This window comes from Dermacentor silvarum, chromosome 7 (genome assembly GCF_013339745.2).
Source record: "Dermacentor silvarum isolate Dsil-2018 chromosome 7, BIME_Dsil_1.4, whole genome shotgun sequence".
NCBI lineage: Eukaryota > Metazoa > Arthropoda > Arachnida > Ixodida > Ixodidae > Dermacentor > Dermacentor silvarum.
Genome location: NC_051160.1, coordinates 102,318,157 through 102,342,544, shown reverse-complemented (window position 1 = coordinate 102,342,544; position 24,388 = coordinate 102,318,157). Strand labels below are relative to the sequence as shown.

The 24,388-nt window shown below is 47.1% G+C and overlaps 1 protein-coding gene across 4 annotated transcripts in view; it reads right to left on the bottom strand.

Moving 5' to 3' along the window:
- LOC119458328 (protein pellino-like) overlaps window positions 1-24,388 on the bottom strand; it is a 116,296-nt gene that overhangs the window by 21,848 nt on the left and 70,060 nt on the right. For 3 of the 4 annotated variants that reach the window (XM_037720163.2, XM_037720161.2, XM_049671094.1), the window contains exons 2-7: window positions 15,468-15,671; window positions 13,100-13,229; window positions 7,969-8,019; window positions 7,191-7,292; window positions 4,432-4,632; window positions 1,611-1,796 (exon numbers count right to left, since the gene is read on the bottom strand). In XM_037720163.2, coding sequence (XP_037576091.1) covers window positions 1,611-1,796; window positions 4,432-4,632; window positions 7,191-7,292; window positions 7,969-8,019; window positions 13,100-13,229; window positions 15,468-15,671 — 874 coding nt within the window. Of the gene's footprint in view, window positions 1-1,610; window positions 1,797-4,431; window positions 4,633-7,190; window positions 7,293-7,968; window positions 8,020-13,099; window positions 13,230-15,467; window positions 15,672-19,757; window positions 19,912-24,388 lie in introns of those variants that run through there. The other variant, XM_037720164.2, reaches the window with a different exon arrangement.

Here is a 24,388-nt window from a genome sequence, read left to right as displayed (position 1 = left end):
TGTGGCCAGCCGCCAATGTGGTGTTATGTGTGGCAATATAACGCAAGAATAAAGGCTTTAAGGGCACAATTAGGCACGAAGTGTTCCGGCGTTGGTGTTAGACGCGTTTCCCGTATGATTTCTGCAGACGACAAATGCCAAGGTGGACGGATGCGGACTTCGCGGCTTCATTTGGGTTGGACGCTAGCGCCGTTTTTTCTCTTTTGCGTTGTGCATTTGCGGTGATCCATGCATTTATTCTTGTAATGATCCGACGTATACATCAGCACGCATGCTGTAGGCCACAATCTACAAACGGGACAAATGCGCATGATGGTAAGTTATGGCCTCCGAGATTTAAGTGCAAAAGCTAAAGCGCGCTGCCCGTTTTCGGAGGCTGGGTGGCCACAAGCTGCTGGCGGATTTATTGTGCATGTGCGATTCTGTTACGCACTGTGATGGTACTTTTTGACACTCGGGAACGGGTAATGGAGGTTCTTTGGATCGAGTACACATCGCGTTCACCATCTTTGCGTCTTGGCGAGCGCGGAACCTGGGAGAATTCATCAATAACTTGCGGAACCCAAAAGAGAGGCCTGCGGCACCCACTTTGAGAACCCATGCTGTAGACTATGCATCGAACAGGAAAATGTGGATGACGTCTGACGTTTTCAGGGATTGGATCATGAAACTAAATTGCAAGTTCACGTCATCGAATTACAAGGTGCTGTTCGTTGTGGACCGGTATAATGCCCACATGAACGTACCGGCCTTGAGTGCTAGCTGTCTAGCACACTTGCCTGCAACCACGACGCCCATGGGCCAGGGCATAATCAAAAATGTAGCCAGCATCTCTTTGAGCGCATGGACAACTCGCAATACTGTACGAGGTGAGTCTACTCAGCGCCATCCACATACTAGCAAGAGGTTGAGGTTGCGTGAAAGAAGAGACCATCGCCATGTGCTTCAGAGCTTGAAGTTTCATAGCAAGTGCTTCAGGAGATGCTTCTACTTGCCCGCCAGGGAAAGCACAAACAAGTGACAATATTAGTTCTGGCACCGCCCCTGGTGACATCTGTCTTGAAGAGTTTGTCGCCGTGGACAGCACAGTCGAAACATGCGGTGTACAGATGGACAGCGAAATTATGCAGACTGTTTGGCCCCACGAATCCCTTCATGAAAGAGACATCTAAGACAAGATCAGAAACAAGCAATAACCAAGGGCTGCCGATGTAGCTGGGGGCCTTGTACAAGCACAGTGTTTTTTTTGTTGGTGAAAATAATCCAGAAGAAGCATTTGGACATGCCTACTGCTTGAAAAACTTGCTTTCTGCAGTTAGGTTCGGCAAGCAAAAGCAGACCAATATGACAAGACTATTTTTCCCAAGAAACTGTCGAAATTGAGACTAACAAAGGTGCCTATGTTTTTTTTTTTTACTTTTTCCTTAATGGAAGTATGTTTAATTCGAAGTTTTTTTGCGGTCGCCATGAACTGTGTATTAACGAGAGCCGACTTTATTCCTTACCTATGGGATAGCCGATATCTTTATTGGAACACTACAAACACTTACACAGCCATCTTACAAAACATACGGAAAAGGGAAGAAGCAGGTGCGAAGACGCATACACACCCTGACACCCTTCTTGGGGGCCGATCGGGACTCGCGGATGGCGTACACATTGCCACCGACGGACACCTCGCGCCAGATTCCGGGTGTGGCACCACCGCAGAAGGACCCTTGTGGGTGCATGATGAGGACGCCATTGGTCGTCAAGCCGTCTATCTCCCCGTCCTGCTGCCATTTGGTCGCCTTCTCCTGCACGACAACAACAGGTTAACAGGTGAGGGGGAGCTCGCACAACATACACTGGCCTACGGATCTGGTCTGTCAAGTTTTCAAAAATCAAAGCCCGTTTCTTAAAGAAAGACAGTCAAATGCGAAGCTTTCTCCCATGCAAACTGAATCGAAGTCAAAGTCCAAAGCCAACGACCACACAACAAACCCAAGAAATGCTGAGCGACCCGATGCGATGCATATGTCATTTGATTGCCTGTTTAGGATTGTATTTTTTGAACGTTGAAGTTCAAGTTGCATAGCCTTTATTTTAGATCATGTAACTGTTGATAGAACGCACACACTCACACTTTCACGGCCGACTCTACACTTGCACAGTATTGCCTTGTGATTGCTGTGGTAGACGGTCAGAGGCTCTGCCGTTGCTGTCACACGGGATCGACCTTACGGGCATGATCGTGCTCGCGCTTACCTTCGTGTACGGCAGCTTCTTCTGCCGTGCGCTGCACCCGCGGCCTACCCATGGCGACGGCCAGGAAGGCATTGCATGACGCGCATAATGGAATGGAGATATATACAGTTTGTCTGAGTAGCGTAGAGTTGCAGTTCCCATTGTTCTTATCGGTACAACTGCAAATGTAAACTGTAGTGTTCTACGATACGTGTCATGCGCCGTTATTCTATTGTGTGCGCAGACGCGCAGACAGTTCCATTGTGTAAGTTGGCTTTCCTGCAGTGCGTTTTCGGCACTCACAGATGAATCAGTGAGACATAGAAAGGTTTGCTTTAAAACCCACACACTGCAAACAGATCATGACTGCCATTACCAGCACAATTATGTCCACTGCAGGACAAAGGTCTCTCTCGGCTTTCTTCAAGTACCCTTGCCCAGCATCCACCAACCTATGTCATTTGCATGCAAACTTCCCACTCTCATCTCAACACCTAACATACCTGCCAGCCCGTGAACCTTAAAATTTGTAAAAATCCAGAGGAACCGACTTATACAGAAAGGGGGGATGTCACACATTTTTAAAACTTGGCATTTAGCGGAATACATACGTGATTAACCATCATTAACTCCCAGACGCAGCACACAAGTGGCAGAAAACTTGGAACAACAAAAACAAAAAACAAGCAACACATTGCTTTTAGATCATTACAGCAACTTTGCTGTTACCTGCTTCAGAAACTTCTCTGCATCAACTTGCTCCAAGCAAGTTGTATTCCTCTGGTGTCCTTTCACCATCAAAATATACTTGCAACAGTGGGGTCGGAGAGACGAGCCGACGAGCCAAACAGAATTTATTTTTCACAATGCCCGACGCAACAATTGTAAAACGAGCCCAAATTAGTAAGCATTACGAGAAATCCTTGACAGCGGGCAGGTATGCACCTAATGGTATGCCATCCCCAAATGCATTTCCCCTCCCTTGGCAGTTGCAATGTTACTCTTAAGAGACCACCAGTCACCTGCTCCAATCATTTCAGCCTCTTAACTTCCACTACTAGAATATTACCTACACTTGTGCGATGTACACCATATACCAATGAGAGAACAGCTGCAGCTGCGTAGAAAACTAGGCCATGCGGCAGATGTCCATGATGGAAGCCCAAACAAAAAGCTGGTCACAAATTCATACCCCCAAAGAAACAACTGGTGGGTGATCCAACAATGAGGAACCCCAAAAAAGAAAGACCACAATAAAAAACAAAAAAAAAAGCTTGACAACAAAAACGGCAAGATTCAAGTGTCATAAAGACGTCAAAATCTTCAGTCTAACAACTGCCAATGAATACCTTATGCACAGGTCCAAGTCATGGATGCAAAGGTCATGGATGGGACTAGACAGGGCAAAGTTTTTGATTATCAAAGAGACGATTTCCCTGGCTCAGGTATTTTTCCTGGCATAAAGAACAGAAGTGCGCTCAAACACTGAAATGTAGCCTTATTTCGAGCAATTTCTTGACAAACACAAAATTCGAAATGCCGTTATAATGCCTTCAGCAATGATCACACAGAGGGTATACACTGAGACTGTGTCCCATGTGCCCAGCATATGCCTTGTTGCAGGAGAAAGGTGGCAACATTACATCTGCAACACTTATTTGATATCTTGACAGTACCTGAACCACACATTTTCTTTTCTTTCCTTGTTTAGCTTTTCTTGTGTATCTTCAGTTTGGTTCTTTGTTGTCAGTGTTGTTACCCTGTCTATAAGTTGCCCGCTTACAAATGAGTCTAATAAATTTCCACTGATGCTCAGACTGTCTTTTGTCTGTTCTGTACGGTTTTTCACCATGAACTAACAGAAGCAGTTCACGAAGTACAAGAGTAACTGACCTTGCCAAGCTGGTGTTTCAAATAAAAGCCAGTGTACTTGACTGAACAATGCTAGCATGACAAATTTCACTCCTGTAGTGTCTCAACACCAGGGTCACGATAACGTAAAACTATTCCACTGTGTTTTTATTCCAAACGTGCCAATACGTCTTTTGCCTATTTGAGTTGCATTGAAAACCATCATTTCGTGTCTGCGCGTAAGGATGCGCCAAACAGCTCAAACTAGCATTTTGATCAAGACTAAAGAATGGCTGCCAAAAACGGCGCTTCTCTCGCGCAATCCGACACACCTGTGCATGGCATTCCACTCACCCCGAGGAAGATGTTCCGGGAGGAGTCGAATCCAGCGGCGAACACGTACGAGCGGTGCGAGCGGTTGCGCTCGCACAGGATGCGGCAGGCAAAGCGGGAGATGGTGCTCTGGGCGACCCTACAGGCACCCGCCTTGTTGTCCCCCCCGGCCACCGTGTCCATCACCACAAAGTCGATGGGGCTCTCAGAGGAGCGGCCAATCTAAAACAGAGGGCACAACAACATCACTCGTCACCAAGGAACAACAGGGCCCGTGCTCACAACAAAAGATCCACACTGTAGAACTGTTCAAAAAGAGCTGGCATACAAGCCAATTGCAATACAGTCGACTTCTGTGCATTCGACCCTGATGGGAGCCACCGACTACATCGATTTATCCCGCAGGTTGAAATAAATAAGAGGTGGAAAAAACACCCAAACACACCGCTGCCTTTATAAAGGCACCACTGTTTACTACGGGTGTGCGAATACTCGAATATCACTGAATCAAATCGAATAGTGAACGTTCAAATAATTCGATTTGCGACTCGAATACCTACTATTGGCTTTTTCGTATATTCAGTGCAGAGGCTTGCACAGTGACGCCTGTCGAATGCACCACGAAGCTCCTCGTGCTCAATGCCGCGCAAACGAGTGCCTCGTTTCATGTTTTCTGTGCAAAAGGAGTGCCCTGAGCACACCGCAGATGGGCCACCCATCCCCTAGCATTGCACAACAAGAATGTAGCAAGCTATCAGTAACTCAGGTACATAGAAATGAAGATATACAGTACAGTCTACTCTTACTAAAGGGAAGTCCAAATTAGTACGCCAGTAATGATCACAGTTCAGTTCTAGTATATGAAGGCCAAAAATATATATTTTTTTGTCAATAGAGTGTCTGTTGAATAGAATATAAGTGCCATTTTGCCTCAAAAGCTAAATAATCAGTGACATTATGTTGTACTGAATACTAATGAGGTTCTCAGTTTAATAGTAGACCTGTGTTTCATAGCAATCTTTTATTGCATAGAAATTCTTGCTTTCCAGTTTTCCTCTAAAATACAGAAGGGCTTTCCCATCTTTACGGCAGGTGGGTTACTGCAAGGACAATCTGTGCGACAGACGAACACGTGGACCGCACATCACGTGATTCGATCACTGCTCCATGTGTAGCCATCGTTGGTACTGTGTGGGTTGACCGCGGCGTCATTGGCCACCTGTCAAAAGTTCTGAAATCAAAAAGGCCACAGCTAATTCACACGAGGCAACCTTCCCTTCATCTGCTGTCAGTGCAAATGTGTGCAGCCGGGCAGTCAATGCACTAGTCACATGACACTTTCGCTCCTGCAGTTTAAATACAAAGCTAGACTTGTGGCGGGACACTCGAAGTTACAGACCAATGTACCAATGTACGCCTATGAACAGCACCGGAAGCAAGAGGCCGCCGTATGGTGTGTCACAAAGATGGCAGCCATTCGCGAGCAACTTTGTTGCCATCCCGTACACTCGCTTTTGTTTGCGAGGCTGTTCGTCAGCTTTCCCGAGTGTCGCACGGCTGCTGCAAATAGATGGGCGTCGATTCGGCACGAAACCGTAAATTTAGTTGCCCACGCCCAACCAAGCAGCAGCGATTAGGCCTAATGGTCTAGGCAGTGCAGCCTTGACAAATTCGTCGCTGGCCGGTGTGGTAACGGGCCGCACGTCGTCGCGGAACACTTGGCGTTAATATGTTCGTACAGGTGGCTCATCAGTGATCGGTCCCAAGATTAAGCGTACAGGATAGACAGCTGTTGAAGCAGCATCAATTTTGTCACCATGTATCCAACACAATCTGCATGCCTTCCAGCAGCTGATGGGCCCAATCTCTGCACATGCTTTCGCACTTTCCGCCGTTCCCTCTGTCTGTGTTGCATCATTGTTTTGATTGGTCCTGTCGACCTGGATGAACCTAGCGTGTACCGACAGCTACGGCAATAGTCAACGCATCACCGTTCTGCAAATTGCAGGGATCCCCGAGTCGGGCCGACATCAGGGAGCTCATAAGGCAGACGCGCTTGCAGAGCCATAGACCCCAACCGTGTCAGCTGGGGCAGGGCATCTTGTCCGTGGCACACACGTCAGTGCTTTTGCGCCCAAAACAATGAAGTGAAACGCTTGCTTGCATGGCATCGAGCACAAGGGGCTCCGTGGTGCACATGACATGTGGCACTGTGCCCCAGGTCTCTACACCAATTACACTTAATATTCGAAAGATCTACTAATAGTACATATTCAATTCGCAAATCGGTTTGTTCGAACTTTCACTATTCGATTAGATTTGGCGATATTCATGCATCAGAGTTCGTACACCTCCTTGAAAATCCTTGAATTTGGAAAAAGATTCAAGGGCCCTTAAAACTCCTTGAATATACATGTGCTCCTCGAATTCCTGGAAAACTGGGTTTGGGGGAGACTTTTGAACATTCAATGTAACAAACTTCGCAAAGAAGCTATGTCATGGACATTCTGTATCAGCAAACAATCCTAGATGTTTTCTTTTGAGAGTGTCTCGTCATAATTGACTAAGTATCAGCTACTTATTAGTCATTCTCTACTTATCAATGCATTTCACGAGCATTCACTGTTACAGAGGGAAAAAAAGAAGTCATTTTTCTACAATTGGCACTCGCACTTCCACTCACCTCTGCTTCGAATTCATCCACAAAGCTTTTGCATTGCTAACTGCCAGAAAGCCGCAGTAAATAATTTTGAAAGAAAAATAAAAGAGAGCAGGCCCACCTGGAACAGGTCCGTTTCCTCGTCGAGCACATACTCCACGATGACCGCTTGCGTCCGCGATAACGTGTACGAAATGGAGTGCTGCTTGCTGTCCAGCACAGCCTGCCACATCACAGAAGGTAAACAGTCAACATCTTGGCGAGTGGCAACAAGCCCACAAGGACAAATACAAAAAAAAAGAAAATTCCTTCTATGCACTACCACAACACAGAGATTAGTGATCACAGCAGCATTATTCTGGCACATATTGACTACGAAACATTCAGGAAAGGGGGATGTACTAAAAGCCAGCAATCCACAGTTTACAGGATGCAAGAGAAAAACACATTAGCATCATAAGAATAGACAGGCATAGAGTTTTCTACAATGTCACTTAGAGGGAAATCTGGCCCCACCGTCTATGCGAGTTTCCAAACGAGTGCTGTGCCGCCTTGGGAATGCCAGGATATGGGTGTGTGCGAGGCTTGTATTGAATGTGGCTTGACTTAAAACAGTCATTTCTGCATATATAATTCTTTCCTAGAATAAAATCATTATATAAAGTTCTTGCTTGACCGTAACACTTCTTTCATTATTAGGGAGTTTTAGAAATAGGGTCCCCAAGCAGTGTCTTCAAAATCCTCTGTCACCTTTTGCGTTTCTTTTGTACTCTCTCTGGGTTCGCTTGTACGCCTCCCCTATCTTTGAGTCTCCTATTTCTAAAACTCCCTAATGTTTGTTCACATTCAATACAACAAGTGAAGGAAAAAAAAAAAGGAGACCATGGAAACTAACCCACCATGAGTGCAGACCGTGTAGTCTTTTCTCCAACTTTAGTGGCCTGCCGGCACTGTTCACGTTTGGTATAATTGCATAACCCAGCATGAGTTCTCCGTGCTTAATAAAAAGTAGGGGTGTTCGAATAGCGAAATTTTCAAATTAGGTCGAATACGAATATTAGACAAAGAAGCCCTTCAAATATTTAATTGAATACCGAATATTCTCCATGTTTAAAGGGACCCAAATGTACTGAGTCATTAGGGTAGGTCCTTCTGATCACTGAGTGACACATTTAAGTGTTCCGCCTAAAGCATGCAATTTATAACAAGGTTTTAAGAATGTGCATCGCTAATGATCGGAGAGGCGCTGCCCCCTCACAATTGACGTTGTTAGCCCAATTGACGTCAGTAGGGAATGCTATCCGATTGGCTACCCAAGTTGCGTCATCGCTAATTTTTTCCAACATTATGGTACACAAATTTTGTTCATAATAACTGGAATGTAGGTAATTTGTTTCGATAAAAAAATTGTAGAGAGTTTTAGAATAGGGGCCCCAAAAGGTTGGGGTCCAAAGAGCTTTGCGGGTGTCAGCGTTGGGGAATGCAGGAGTGAAGAGCTTTAGAATAGGGCTTTGCGCTTGAGAATAGCACCTTGCGCTTGCAGCGCCACTATGGTGTCAAAAGAAAATATTATAAATATTAAAATAAACTACACCATTTTATGATAAGAAGAGTAATTTTGACTTTCGTGGTTTTGCATTTAATTACAATTGAGAGATTATTCTATTAGCAGCAAGCAATTTGTTGCGCTTAATTTTGAGTAACCAACTTAACGTGCCTTCACCAGCCAAGCTAATCCACGTTAGGCCTACGAGCCATGATATCGACAATCGAATTCGGAATCAGCGGCGTCTAATGAATCAATCTTCATTACACACGTTAGTTGAGAGAAAGCCATAACCGCAGTCACTTCTAGCTTACGAACTTCACGCGTTACCACGAATCAAGCCCAGTTTGGTGCTCGGAGAGCTGTCACTTCGATGGGTGCCGCCATGTTTGTTGACGCAAAGCTTTTGAGGCAGCTTTTGGGGCTCCCACTAAATCGGTGAAACAGTGTGCCCAACGCAAAACCCAAACGCAGTTTGTGTCTCGCGCATGCCCAGTGGTGTCGACGCTATTTATTTGGGGCCCCTATTCTAAAACTCTCTAGTAATAGAAAGAGAATACACGATAAATATCACTCCACTCAAGCGCTTCCGGCACACAGCAAGTGTCGTCTGCCTGTGTTACAACATTCTCCATGTTGACGCGAGCTGCACGGTCAGTGTTGCTCACAAGCTTTCTTTTCTCGAGCACCGCGAATTGCCCTTGTTACCGCTGTGGGCAGCACATCTTGCTATCGGCGACATGTCGGGCTGCAACACAGTGTCTCTCTGCAAGGCAACATGCGAGCAGAGACTGCAGCAGATTGGGTTGTCGGTATCCGATCGGCGCCAGCATCTACGTGTTTGCAGCCGTCACTTCCAGTCGAAGGGTTACTACGACAATATAGTTTTAGTGTGTCCAGTATTCGCGTAAGCGCAAGCGGACTGGGCGTTTTACCGAATGATCGGAGGCACTAATGCGAACAGCCTGCACGGAGGAGCCACCTAGTGGCACAGAGCTCAACCATACAAACACAGACCTAATAATATAGCAGTAACCAAGCGTATCCCACTTTGCTGCTGGTGCAAATTTTCGGCAGGAGCATAATCGTGAACACGTTCTCTTCTAAAAGCGAAGCTATTCCTTGCGAACATTGCCGGGATTTCGTGACTGTGGGAGCTGCACAGCTGTTGGCCGCCGAATAGGCCAAACAATCACAGCAGAGGAGGTGCGCATCAGCGTCGCTGGGTTCCATGCAATGCCACCAGATGGCTCCATAGCCGGGTACAACTAAAGCCTCTATATTTATAAAAGTAGCACCATTCTTAGATCTTGCCGCCACCGCGCTCACCCCGGCGCTTCCTCCTCGCCCTCTCTTAGCCGCCTCCTGTTGCCCCAGCCTCCTCCGCTCCCCCATTGGCCAATCCGTGTCACATGGAAGTTCGCGTCGCGCTTTTGTATATATATTTTTTTTCCAGCGCGCTCCGACTGCCATTCTCGGGCCTGTGCGACGAAAGTGCTGTACGCACAAACGGATCAAACGTGTTAGGGACAAGAACTTCATTGTGATGGAATGCTGCTGCGCCTTAAGTTGCCGCAACCGACAAGGCGAGGGCAAAAGGCTTTTTTTGTTTACCATCCGGCGTGCTTAAACGCTTGCTGCACACTTGATATTTGCGCCGTCTCGCATCGTCGCGTTGCTACTTCCAAAACGGCATTATTAAGACCAGTTACTGACTGACGAAGCAAAATCACGCCTCAAAAACGTCTCCGCAGGGCGCGATCGAAGTTTTCCTCGGATTTCCTCTGGTAGCGCGTTAGCTGTCGTCTGCCACGGCAGGCCCGACGCAGGCGGCGCCACTGTCGATATCGCGCCTCGATCGCGCTGGTCGCGCCAAACGCGATAGTGGAACGGAGGAGGAGGGAAGTGGATGGCGCCACTTTTTATATATAGGGGCTTTAGGTACAACTTTAGAAGGCAGCGGCATTTGCCCTTCAAAGGCGGATGCACGCGAGCCTCCACCAATGGACACACATTCTAGACTGACGTCATGAGCGGGAGGGCCAGTGATCCCGCCGATGGAGAACACGGCAGCCCGCATTTCGAACTAGGCCGAGTCGCGTCAGCGAGACTATTTCTTTAGTTGTGGAGGCAATCGGCTACTGCGCCTCGATCATGTCGGCAGGGCCTCTCCTGCCTTTAAGCTGTACCCGACTATAGTTTCCACGCATCCGTGGCAGCGCTGGCCGTGTGGGGGAAAGAAAAAAAAAAAAAAGAAGAAGCAGGAAGCTCGTCTTCGCACATCCGGGGCTGCCCCGTAATGAGGAAGCAAACACTTCTTGTGGATAGAATGGATTCGAATGATGCCACGTACGTACACGCATGCTGCCTCTGAAACCAGAATGCATTCACGGCATCCATCGTACTCGCTAGCAGTCAGCAACTCTGCTTAACAAAAGACTCGGTATAATGTGTGTGCACCTGCGCGTGTGGGTGCGTGCGTTTCGACTCTTCATGCACTGGCACAAAGCTTCGCTGTACATAGATTCCAACTAGTTCGATCTGCTGCATTTTTTTATATGTTCAAAATGTTTTACACTTGGTTACTGCAATATTAGTTCTTTGTTTGGCTGCTTAAGCTCTGCACCACCAGGTGGCTGGACGGTGCAGGCCGCTCCGACAACAGCACTAGAACGCTTCGCGCTACTGCTCCACTTTGGCCTCCACAACTGTGTGCTTAACAACACCTATGATCGTGTCGATAGTGACCATAGATTTGTCCAGAGCAGTTGCAACAAGCACTGGCTCCATTTTGACTCGGTGTAAGGCAAGCACGATATCACAAACCTGGTGGAAGCCATCAAGAATCAGCACAATTCTACCGCAGGCAGCATGCTGACGTCAAACCCACTGGGTATGACACACGATATATGGACACAATCAGTTGCCTACCGGCTAATTGGCTAAAAGAATTATTGGGAAGTGCGCCCGGTAGTGAAAAGCGTGTCTACTTGGATGAAGACTCGAGTCCCACGCAGCGGACACACTGTGAAGAAACTTGCTAGGCCCTTGCCACTGTGAATGCTAATTAGTCACAAGAAGGAATTGCAGCTTCCACACTGATTTTGTACGAAATAGAAGTGGGAATGTGGATTTATTAAGTGAAAAAATTAAGTGGACAAGAGTGGCATGAGTGGCGAGCGAACGCTTTGTGCTGCTTTTAGTTTCAACGCATCTTCGAAACTTGAGATTATGCGACCTCTAACACTAGGCGCCCGAGAATACAGCGCACCAAGAGCCACACACCATCTCGGCTTTTGTAGTCTTCGTAGTACCTGTCGCAGATTACCTCCAAAATAGGGCTTCCATGTCTTGTAGGTAATCTGTGCATGGTGCTCAACAGCACCATTTGTGGCAACGGCAGAACTAGTGCGCTCATCTGCCTTCCTTCCTGCCCCTTAGTGCATGCTCCAGGCCACCCTCCCCCAACCCCCTCCACCCTACCTTTTTTTCGGTGAGCAGGAAGATGGCACCCATCAAGCCACCATCCTTCTCAACTCACCCTCTCGCGCTTTCCCGTGCAACAGCAAATGGCACCGCAGAGTGCGATAGGACCTTATCGCACTCCGAGTTCTCACGGAACATCACGGCAACAGCGAAAATTCGCCTGGAGTGTCTCTATAATTGCTATCACAATAATAAATGAATCTGAAGTAGCAAGAATTTGTTTGTTTTCTTGATACATTCAATAATTCAACATTCTGTTATTCGGACACTTTTTCCAGTCCAGTGACATTCAAATGAATGATGTTTTTGCAATATGCTTTTCCCAAATCAAGATAACGAAGGCCAGGCTCGTTTATTGAGCAACTAGAAGCTATTGTTCAGGAGTGATCTTTCTTCCAGCAGAAGTGACCTTTCCTCCAGGAGTTTGCTTAAGATCGGGTTCGACTGCGCAACAAGCGCAATTCTCCTACAGCAGAATCATTTGGACGACTCCTCCATTTGCATCTTCTTTCTCCCTGTAGGCTGCAAAAATATTCTTGTCCCTCACAACATTCAAAGAGAATGAATACAACTTCGAATAGTTAATTGTCGAATCAAATATCAATGACTATTCCAATTCGTATTTGACATTTCAAATATTCGCACACCCCTAATAAAATCTTTTTATGTAGGAATAAAGGGGGAAAATGGCTTTTTACATGCTGTTTTAGTAAGAAATGAACCATTGTGACAGACGGAATGCTGCTAGCGAGACGCAACATCACAGTACCTTCGCTATCCAAGAAAGACATCAGCCCGAAAGCCACCACTTCCAAGCATTCCCATGCATGCACCAGCATGGCAGCACCAGTTTTCCCAGATTTTTTTTTTTTCTATCTAGTGCAAGAAACACTACAGATGCAGCTATGACGACCAGCTCGCACATTGTTATGAAAGCCGGAGTGCAGTGTTGCTGCTTTTTTGCCGGAAGCTGTGCAGAGCACAAGGAACAAGATTACCTTTGAAGACTGTGGTGTCTTGACAATGTAATGCTTGGACTTCTTGATGCCATTGGGGAAGGGACGCCTGTACAGGAAGAATTTGCTCCGCCGCCTACCTTTCTCGCCATGGGGTAAAGACCCATTGTACCTGCACAGACACACGAAAAAGCATACATTTAGACAACTGCCTGGCACTTCATTTGAACACCACAAGGACACCAGCTCACAGTTACATAATGCGTGAAAACACATGAATACAACATGAACACATAAGTTTAATATATCTTTCACAAAAAAAAAAAAACTCATATCCTACATTCATTAAAATCATATATTCATTACAGACGTGTATTGGCGATAATCATAATATATTTAGTTTGTTGTATCTGAGAATTCCCCACATCCATGTTACATTCTCAATGGCTTTATTGAGAGAAATGTGCAGCAGCTCCTTTCATAAATATAGGTGGACAGTGATAGTGGCATGCTATTCGCAATGTGATATGCGGACTGTGGAAAAGACCTGCAATGGCCAATTGAGTTGATAAAACTTGTGAAGGTGCGGAGTACTGAAATATGGCCATGACTAGTATATTCGCTATTGTGAAAGGCTCATCTAGGGACGACACAATGAAGTGAGCATGGCACATGCTATGGCAGAGCTTAAAGACAAGATGAACTTTCACCTGATTTGCAGCAATTTCTAGAATCACTAACCCTTTAAGGACAGAAGATGAGCTCAGCTCATCAAGCGCAAGTTTGCAAAAATGATGAAACGTCAGACCAGCTCGTCCAGCACTTTCTTGTATTTCCTGCAAGCCTGAAGACAATTTGAGCTCCTGTGTTGCGCAGCGCTTCTTCCAGATGGCGTGCACGTATTTTGTGCTTGTTGTAAATAATGTCAGATGGTGCAAGGAGCTGTTGAAGAGTGAAGTTGGGAGCATAGGCACACTTATGTGCAGTGAAGCCCAATTTTCGGCCGCTGCGGCCGCATTTCGGTGGAGGCGAAATGCAAAAACGCCCATGTGCTTGCGTTGTAGTGCACGTTAAAGAACCCCAGGAGGTCAAAATTAATCCGAAGCCCTCCACTACTGCGTGCCTCGCAATCAGAACTGGTTTTGGCACGTAAAACCCCAGAAAGAAGAAGGAAGAAGAAGCCCAATTTTGTTAATGTGAAATAGTCTTTTTTTTTTTCCTTAGTAAACTTCACCTTTCTGGCAGAATTCTTTGCATGGTCTTGTTTTATATGATCATCAGCATTGCTTGCACGTGAAGTTGGAAGCACACACTCACTCGTGCAGTGTAGCCTACTTTTGTTAGTGCAATTTTTTTTGTCCCCAGTAAAGTTCACCTTTCTGACAAATTCTTTGCATGGTCTTGTTTTATATGATCACCAGAACCAATTTCATGATGAAACAAATTTTTTTTTTCGCATTTCTTTACCGTCCTAAAGGGTTAAGAAGGACTGCTAGAATGCAGCATTGCGGCAAGAAAGATCAAAGAGCTTCCTCCATCACCCTATCCCAACCTTTTGAAAAAGAAAGTTCAACTCTGGGGAATGATGCAAGATAATCCGATATCCCGGTTGGCTGTGGCAACGCTTGGCCATGCAGTCTCACCCTCATGAGAGCAGGTGGCTGGGTGCTACAGTATCTGGACCTCGGAGCAGCACACCGCAGTATTATTAGAATGCTAGTGCACAATGGATGATCCATCACAGTGACGTACTGCAGCCAGAACTGTGAGAAGAAACACTAAACTTGTTTCTATGCAACAATTACTCCCGAGATTCAGATTTCAACAAGGCACATGAACCGGAATTAATGAGCTTTCCCAGTGAATATTTTGTCAAGTGCAATGCTTATGCTGAGGTGTCAAGTTGCTTTGGCATTGTGAACAAAAAAATTAAAAATTGCGAGACTCGACTACAGTTGATGTCTACGTAATGCTATGCATTCCTGATTAGTAGAGAATGTTAATATGAATAATGTAATTGTGTAGCAAACGGTTATGACGAGATTACATGCTGTAGTGTTTATGTATATAATAGATAGAATTTTTCTAATTACAGGACATAAGATTGAAAGCAAACTAAAACGCAGCGGCACATATCCAGTCGCCCCTGTGGTACATAATTTGAGACTGCACTATCACCAGGATCGGCCCATGAAAACGGCGATATAGGCTGCACTATAACCGGGACTGGCCTACCAAAACAGCGAGATAATCCACCTGCCCATCCACCCATTTGCATGCTTGCAAGAAAGTGGCTGCACTAGGAGAATTCTTTGCGTTAAAGAACTATGTGTTCCCTTTCATACTACTCGTAGATGGCACACTCCTCTTGTAAACAAGGTGCACATGGCTCTGGAAGCCGTACACTCACCCTAGGAGCACGAGCTCGCCAAACTTGACCGGGTGTCCTCCCTGTGACTCGTCAATGTGTGGTCCGAGCAGCAGGCGGTCGCTCAGCGGGTCGGGCTCCTCCTGGTGGGGCGACGAGGGCCCGGAGGAGCTGTCACTCGATGGGCCTCCCCCCCGGCTGCTGAGGCAGCTGGCACTGGCGCCGGTGGTAGTACTGCTGTCGGCCCTGTCACGAGAACAACACCAATGTGGGAGTTTGAGCAGTGCTCACTTCCGCGGCATGCTTGACAGCTTCTCGAGATCACAGAACACTGGCACCGGGCTCGACTTAAGGACAGTATGCCATCACGAGGGGGTTAGAGGAACGATCCCCTGTAGAGTTACAAGGCCAACTTCGACGAATCTCACTTGAGCTCACTTTGTTAAACACAGACGGCAGATTTCCATTACAGCTTCGCCCCGATTCAGCAAAGCCGTAAGGGTAGCAACCACACCTAGAACGGCTAAGGGCGTCTGTCATCTCCTACATAGACAGGCGCCCCTAGCCTTTAATTGACCACTGGGCATGTCGGCATCTACAAGCAACAGTGTCTCTGGCCTTGTGCTACGACAGGGTGTTTGGCATTGTGCCAGAAACACTGTCACCAGTAGAAGCTAACGCACCTGGCGCTAGTTACGCAAAATTTAGTGAAAGTGGTCCCAAAAGCGATTGCTAGAAAATACCCACCCCTGGCCTTTAACACCTCCCTTCTGGCCCGATGAGCAGGGGCATTATTTTGCTTCATAACGATTTCTACCCCACAGAATATCGTACACAGACGACCGCGAGAATAAAATGTGGGATTCATTCTTCAGAAGAGGTAGTACAGCACAATTAAATAGGGGACGAAAAGAAGGTAGACAAACACAGACGCTGTCATATGCGGCTCATTGAAAAAAAAATGTAACATACACAGGAAATTATGAAGTAGAACAGCTCTTAGGAGCTGAGTCAACAACCGAATTTTCGGACATGCCCGATAATTCAGATGCATTTGTACCACCACTATATATATACCCCATATAGTGCCTAAGTATAAGGACGTCCAAAACTGTGGACCTGGAAGCCTTCTACTGTCCGGTTTTTAGGACTTTCCTATTCACACGAGAAGCACGCATGCCAGCCAAGCGTTGCACAATGCAACCAAATGGATTTATCCTGAAACGGTGTGTAGTCATTCAAGTGGGCCATAAGAAATATTCTTGCATTATGGTTTTTATGCGTTATTAAGAATTCTACGGCAAAAAAACAATATTCAAGGCAGCGTGCACGAGGGTACGAGTGGCTGCTTTCGCAGACGGCGCCGCCACGCCGACGACGATAAAGGCGCCCTGCGGTGACGCAAACGCGAACTAGTTACGCTGGAACGTAGCTTCCGCGATAGCTGATGCGGAGGCCACGTGTGGAAGTCGCTAGCAAAAGTTGCAGCAGCGCAGCAGCGGCCACGCGCTGATTGGTCTTCGTTCATCAAGCTGCTTCCGGCGGCGGCGCCGAGATCCGGCTTGTCCAGACGTCGGCGCTTCGTCCTGTCGCCTCCCTCGGCGTCGACGCCGAGTGACGCCAGTTGACGAAACGCCAGTAAATATGTGCCGATTGTGAGGCCGCCCCACATTCAGCCGTTCCCAAAAGTCAGCTTCGCCGCAATACAGCGGTGTTACGCGGTCAAGCATACGCGACGTATTGTAGTCAAGCATACCAAGTGTAGAAATGGACCACTGTCACGGGACGTACCGTATTTTCGCGCGTATAACCCGCCAATGCATATCCGCACCCCCACATTTCAGCCCACTGAAAAAAAGAAAAAATATATCCTCGCGTGTTGCCCCAGTAACTCCAGCTTCATGGTAGGCGCCGGTCTTAGGGCCAGGAAACAACCTAAGGTCGCGGTGCGCAGCTTGTAGGCTCTCCTTTCTCCACTGTCGTGCGTCAGACTCATCAACATTGTACCGTCTTCCCGCTTCGCGGTTTCCAATTTCCTCGGCGATGATGAATATTTTCAGCTTTTGCTGCGCGGTAAACGACTGCCGCCGAACGGTGCTCATGACGACTGAATAGACCGGTCCCGTCTGCGTACGTACACCAAGCGAGGAGTCAAACGAAAATGGCGACGAGAAAAAATGAGGGCGAAGATCGTCCAAGCACTTGTCCTAGTTGTTATATTATTGGGGTGTGCGTGCAAAACGAGCAGTATCAGGGAGATAAGAAAGGCTTAGTCACTATTACTGCGGCCGGGGCTTCACGGCACAACGCGCATTGCCGTGAAGCTGCACTAAAGGAAAAACCCCGCGTACAATCCGCACCTCTACATTACCAGATAAAATTTTCGCATCTTGGTGCGGATTATACGCGCTAAAATACGGTAGTACGTGTACCTTAAATATGCATGCGCGCGCACACCGTGTCCTGTCACACAGTACGAGGACCGAGACGTCTAACCGGTGCACGCCTTCACAGCTATTTCGGACGTGGCTGTGGCAATTTGAGGGCAGTAAAAGGCACGTATTCGTTTTCTCGGACTGCCCGACTTTTTCGTACACTTTCGCGGTCCCTAGGAAGTCCGAAAAACCGAACAATGACAGGGCCGCAATGTTGCCGACACTTCCCCAAGTCACTGTGTGGTATTCACGATGGAACATGTCTAGTTCAACATATTAGGATGTTAAACTAGCATAATTGTCACGTCATGTTGGCAGAGTCTCGTATGGCACTGTCCAATGTTTTATGCATTGACAACTTCCAAAAGCATCAATGAAGTGATGTCCAGAAAAATTGCATGCCCTCCTCAGCAGGAAAATCCCTAAGCTGCATTAATTCTTGCCAACTTGCTGATTTCCCACACAAATAATGAAGACTATGAAGAAGAAATAGGCAGTGGAAGTAAATGAACGAATGTAAGCAAACTGGTAACTGATGAAGGCCACTGAGATCAAGGTACGGAATATAAACAAAATGTCCGTTGGACAACAACGTCACGTGACAATTAAGGAGAAGGCATCAGAAACATCACAAAAAGTTATGAGGTGTACGTATTATTTGCCAATGTACTATAATTAATTAATACCTCAGTCACACGGGCACTTTCAAAGTCCTTTGAATCAAAGATCCTTTACTTCAAGGGAAGACGCGCGCTGTCACATGGGCGCATCAAAGGAGGCCTAGTTGAAGGGAGCTTTGAGTCAAGGGAGTCCGCCTTTGTCCTTTGAAATCTCAAAGGAATACTTTTGAGCCTAGAGGGCGTCCGACAGAAGAAAACAAAATTCTGTATAAATACGAAAGTTAAATTTTCACCTGTTAAAAACAAGTTTAACTATATTATAGAAGTTTATAAGCACTAAAGACTTTCGGTGACACCCGCAGTCTCAATGATGAATGCGCCGGTACAACAGCGCCGGCACGGCCTGTCACAATCGGCAACACCGACGCAAAATGGGTCTTGGAGGGTTTACGGTTGCGCGATTAAAAGACAGAACAAAAGAAGACACACACGGCGCTAACTTCCATCAGTGTTTATTATCGAAGTCCAGTTCGTACTTTTAATCGCGCTACCGTTAACCCTCCAAGATGCGTTACCAACAAGCACACATTGCAACCCTCGTGAGCAAAATGGGTGCCATGTGCGATTTGGTTATCGGCTGCTACGCATCGAAGTGTCCTCGTTTTTTTTTTTTTTTTTTCTCTCGTCACTTTTGCGTTTTAGAATACGTTGCGGTTTCTGTCAAAAGCTTCAGTGGAGACCACCTGGCGACCGTGTAGCACTGATACATATCCCTTGAACTAATGTTCCTTTGAAAGCTCTATGCACCTTAACTTCAAAGGACCTTCGGTATGCCCGTGTGACTGGGGTATCATGGTTCATGCCCCCACCTCGTTATCTTTTTTTTTTTTTTTTTCATAATTGTAAGAACAGAGCAGAGATTTTCTAAAATAGCAGACGCAAACTGCTCGCGTACGCTAACAGGACCTGCAACAAACCTGCGGGTGCCGCGCATGCGCAGAACCTAAAGTTCTTTAGCAGAAACAAAGCCCCAGACGTGGGTTATTTTACTCTGGAGAGATAGCGTACGATAATTTGGGGTCCGCATTATCCACATACGTTCTCAATTATAGGACAATGGCTTTTACCTGGCCAATTCATCACCCACGTGCCAGGGCTAGATTAGCGAGTACTACTTGTTTCTACATGGACACAAGGTCTCCGATAAGCACGCCAAAATAAACTACAGTACCGCTACAGTAAAGCTCTGCAAAGAAATGTTAAAGCCGCAGTCTTACATCGTCAGGTGCTGTGCCTCCGCCTCTCATCACTCTAGGCGACAGCTAAACGGAAACGGTACTCGGGGAGTCTTGCTCCGCGTGATGACCCTCGGCAAGGTCTCTAGCCAAGAGGTCCCTGGCAGAGACCTTGTAGGTGTTTACTACGGCGGCACAGCATAACGGTGATCAAACAGAAATAGAAAAAGAGAAACTGCGGAGACCCTGCCAGATAAGGTCAAAGGAAGGAGAGGAAACGAGAGGCCACAAAAAAAGGGATATAGAGAGAGAGGGGAGGGCACGGAAAATGCACTTGCGTTCTCGGTCCTCCGCAATCGGGCGCCATTCATTCACATCTCGCGCGGCGCAGAAAAGCCGCGCTAAACTGCGTCGCTGTCGCGGCGTCGTCCGCTTCTCGCAGAAGGCACGCAACCAGAACAATGACCGGTAACAACGACGGCGAAGACGAGATGGGATATCCGACGGCGGCACAACGCCAGGCACGGAGAATACAGATTCCGAGCACCGACTACGTAGTACAACACGTGTGGCGCAACTACGCGATCGCGGCGCAACCGAACGCCGGCGCCGAAATGAAGCGGGTTGCCGAAGCCGTCGTCTGCAGGTCGTCTGCTACGCGAGAGAGAGCCGGCTCAAACGAGAGAAAGAAAAAGTCCTAAACTTAGACAGACCACCGCTAAGCCGGCTGTAACGCTCTTTGTGCGCCTGTATGTCTACTCCCTCGCCACGGTGAAGCGGAGCCGTGTCAGAAGAGGAGGGGAACAAAAAATAAAATAAAAGTGAGCGTATCGGGTTTCCACAAAGACGCGGGGCCAGCGACGCCGGGAATAAGAGAGCGAGGAGTTTTTAAAGAAATAAACAAGAAACAAACAACTGAATGAAACGCGGAAGGGACGGCCACAACGGCAGCGCAAAGACGACGGACCAAGACAAGCGCGGAACCGTGCGACCGACCGCGAAATGCCAGCGTTAACGTGGCGACGTCGGCAGCAGACGACATGCACGCATGGACCGCGCGAGCAGACGATAACGACGACGCGCGAGCAGACGACAACCGCGAGAGAACACAGTAACGGTTCGGCTTTCGCAACGTGCAAACACACGTGCGCCAATAATAATAATAATAAATAAAACTAAAGTAACTCATAATAAGGAGGAGCCAGCCTGTCCTCGCAAACAATAGCCGCGTCAGCGCATCCGTTTCGAAACCACCGCATGTGTGACGTCAGGCGAGCGTTTTTTTTTTTTTTTCTCTCTCCCTTCCGCATTGCATCTGCCCGGATCGTTAACGATCGACGGTCAAAACACCGCGTCCTCTTCGCTTTCTCTCTGCTTCGCGCTCCATTTTCTTCTCGCCGAACTGTGCCCTACGCTTAGCTCGATCCTCGCTGATCTTTCGTTCAGCTGTCGTGCGTCAAGGCAACGGTGTAAGATATCTTACACCGGGGCACGGACACTAAAGCGAAGTTTCACTAAAACAATTTAGACGGATAAAGCGTTCTTAAAATCTACGTTGTAGTTAATTTTGAAATAACAGGTTTACGATTAAAAAAGAAAACGAAGGTCAAAGTTTCATTTTTTTTTTTAATTTCGCGCCGAATCCTCGACGCCGGTACGTCACTGTGACGTCATGGATCTCGGAGTATTTTCTTTCGTATTTAGGCCGCGTTGGCTCAGTAAAAGTTCCCGAAACTCCCCATGTTCAATCTTTGGCTCCTTTAGGAGACAATGTAGTCAATCTTACCCGCTAAAGAATTAACTATAGGCCCTAGAAGAAGCTGTCAAAATCTATGACGTCACAGCGAGGTGGTGCGAGAACTTCCAAGGAGGCGTCGCCAACCGTCTTTTGTTATTGAGCTTTTTTTTTTTTTTTTTTTGCTTACCAAGCGTCTTATCGTGGTAACAGGTGTTTTGATATTGAAGAAGGCCAATTTACTGTTACAGAAGAAATCATTTCTCGTTTTAGTGTCCGCGAACTTGCGTTAAATTGCATTTTAAGTAAATTAAGGGACATCAACTATCAGTATACCTAGAACAACTTAAATGTAGCCCTGAAAGAAAGCCATCTAATCATTTGGCGGAAGAAGATTGATTATTTGCCAGAGAAAAATGAAAGGCCAAACTTCCCTTCCTTTGAACCTCGCCGCGGTTTGACCGTTTTGCATGCCGCGTGGCGTCCAACCCATACGAGCCTCCTGCACAGGCTAAGACTTGGTGGAGCCCTTACGCGACAATATTTGCAACGCTTCTAACGTGAGAACTCGCAAGAATGTGACACGTGCAAAGTGCCCGAGACGGCGCAGCACATGTTCGTAGCTTGTCCCCCCAAGCCTGTGATTGGCAGGCATTCGCCTTTTCGTTAGTGCCAATTAACAGCGGCCGTTGAGCGAAAACGTGTTACAGGGTCCCTGGCTGGACGTATTATCAACGACGCGAGCCACCAAGGCTCTCATTATCTTTAACAAGCGCATGTCTAGATTCAGGGCTGCAGACGGACCCTATGAACACGAACGTGTATATCCTCCTAAGACTCGGCCCTTCTACAATACATTGCATATTGCCTCCCAACTCTTGTTTCCAAATTCACTCGGAAAGGATCACGCAAAATATTCATTCTGGGTATGAAATACAGTGCATGTGTAACTGTAAAGAAGTGCTTTACTCGATTTCTAGTCATCCGCTTTCGAGAGGAACTTGACACTCAATTGATCTAGACCTCTGTGTCGTCCCAGACGGCCGAAAGCAGCCTTGAGGTGTGTTTAGAAATCACCGAGATTGTGTGAAAATACCGGACGGGACAGCAACACGGCAATGTAGTACACGCAGTTCCATCTTCATCTCTGCGTTTAGGCAATGAAATGCAGTTTTTACCATAGCAAAAATGAGGAGATAGTTATTTATGTTCACATACATGGAGACGCAGCTTTTGGCCCCATCTAAGCGTGGTGTACAAATTTTAAAAATTGTTTTCGCCTTCGTAACATGCCAGCTAGTAGACAATAAAAACCACCTTTAAGAGCAACAATGTTCCATAGCTGTATTCGGGGAGGATATAGCTGCATCCTATGATGTCTGTCCTCATCGCCTCTCGCCATGCCTCTCTTTCTCCTCTTCGCCTCGAGCAAAGCAGTAAGCTAGAGGACTTATCTCCAGGCGAGCCCCGGGCCGACCTCTGTGCGTTTCCGCAATAAATTAGCCGCCCTTGCGCGGGCGCCGGAACATCAGCGCCGGTGGGTCAGTGTGACGTCACGGATCGAAAACTGTACACGAGTTCAGACTCATTACTTCCCTCGGCGAGATAGTGACAACACATCAGGGCGACGTCGCCACCTGTAAGCCACTACGGATTCGGACAATGGCTTTGGGTAAGTCAGCCTCTAGAAGATGTGCGTGTAGTTGCGAAGGATATAATTTCGGTCGGGGATCATGCGAAAAAAAAAAAAAGTTTACAGAATAAAAAAAAAAAATGGGTTGGAGTGCATACGGCAGGCGTTACCGAATCCTGACTGGGTGCTTACCGCTGTCCTTGGGAAGCAAAGTGCATGTACAGTCGCGATAAAAAGTTTGGGGACCACGGCACCAGCAAAATAATTAAAATATATTCAAGCGCAGCTTCGCGGCCTGGAATTGGTTTATACATTGTATTGGCCGCACACGCGCGCGTACGCTTGCGCACGTAATTTTAGCCGGAATGCCCAGGCTGTGAAACAATTAAAAACCGCGGCACCTTTGGTACCCAAAGTTTTGATCGCGACTGTAAAATCACTGCATTCTACCGGCATCAATATAAGGGCAGTAACCTGGAGGTTAACAAGGAATCTACGGACTACGCAAGGAGCGAATGAAAGAAGAATGTTACTCGTAACGTTAATGAGGAGACAGGAAGGACAGCGGTGTCGATCAGAGAGCAAACGGGGACAGCCGATATTCTAGTTGAAATTTGTGAGGAATAAATGGAGCTGGGCAGGCCACGTAATGAGTAGCACAGATAATCGGTGCACGATCAGAGTTACAGAATGAGTGCCAAGGAAGAGGAAGCGCAGTCGATGACCGCATAGAATTCGGTGGTGCGATGAAATTACGAAATATGCTGGCAAAAGGTCGGATCGCCGGTGCAAGACGGATATTGTTGGAAGAGGCCTTCGGTTCTTCAGCGAACTTGTAAGGATGACGACGACGAATTGGCCTAATACAGCGTGACCTAATAACATCCCGTATCGGTGGCCCTTCGTAAATCCAGGCAAATTTATATTCAGGCCTCCTACAGTGCGGCGGCGTCCCAGACATTTCTATATAAAATGGTCGTCCGACCTCAGCAATTACCTCACTTATCTCCACCCCGCATTTCATTCTCGAATTCATCCCTCTCTTCCTTCCTCAATCTTTCATTATATCCTTCGCTCGTTTCTCCGTTCCTTCCTTCCTCGTATATAAACGTTACGCTGCTTTAGCAGCAGCCGCAAAATGCGCCAGCATCCCACAACCACGTCGGCGAGGAGAGTCGGCATTTTTTTTTTCTTTTTTTTTTTTTATAACCGGCGCTGCGCGCGCGCTCGTGTACGCATTTCCTACCGCTCTCGCGGCGCCCAGGCCGAAATAAGAAATAAAAAAAGAAACAGAGGAAAAACATG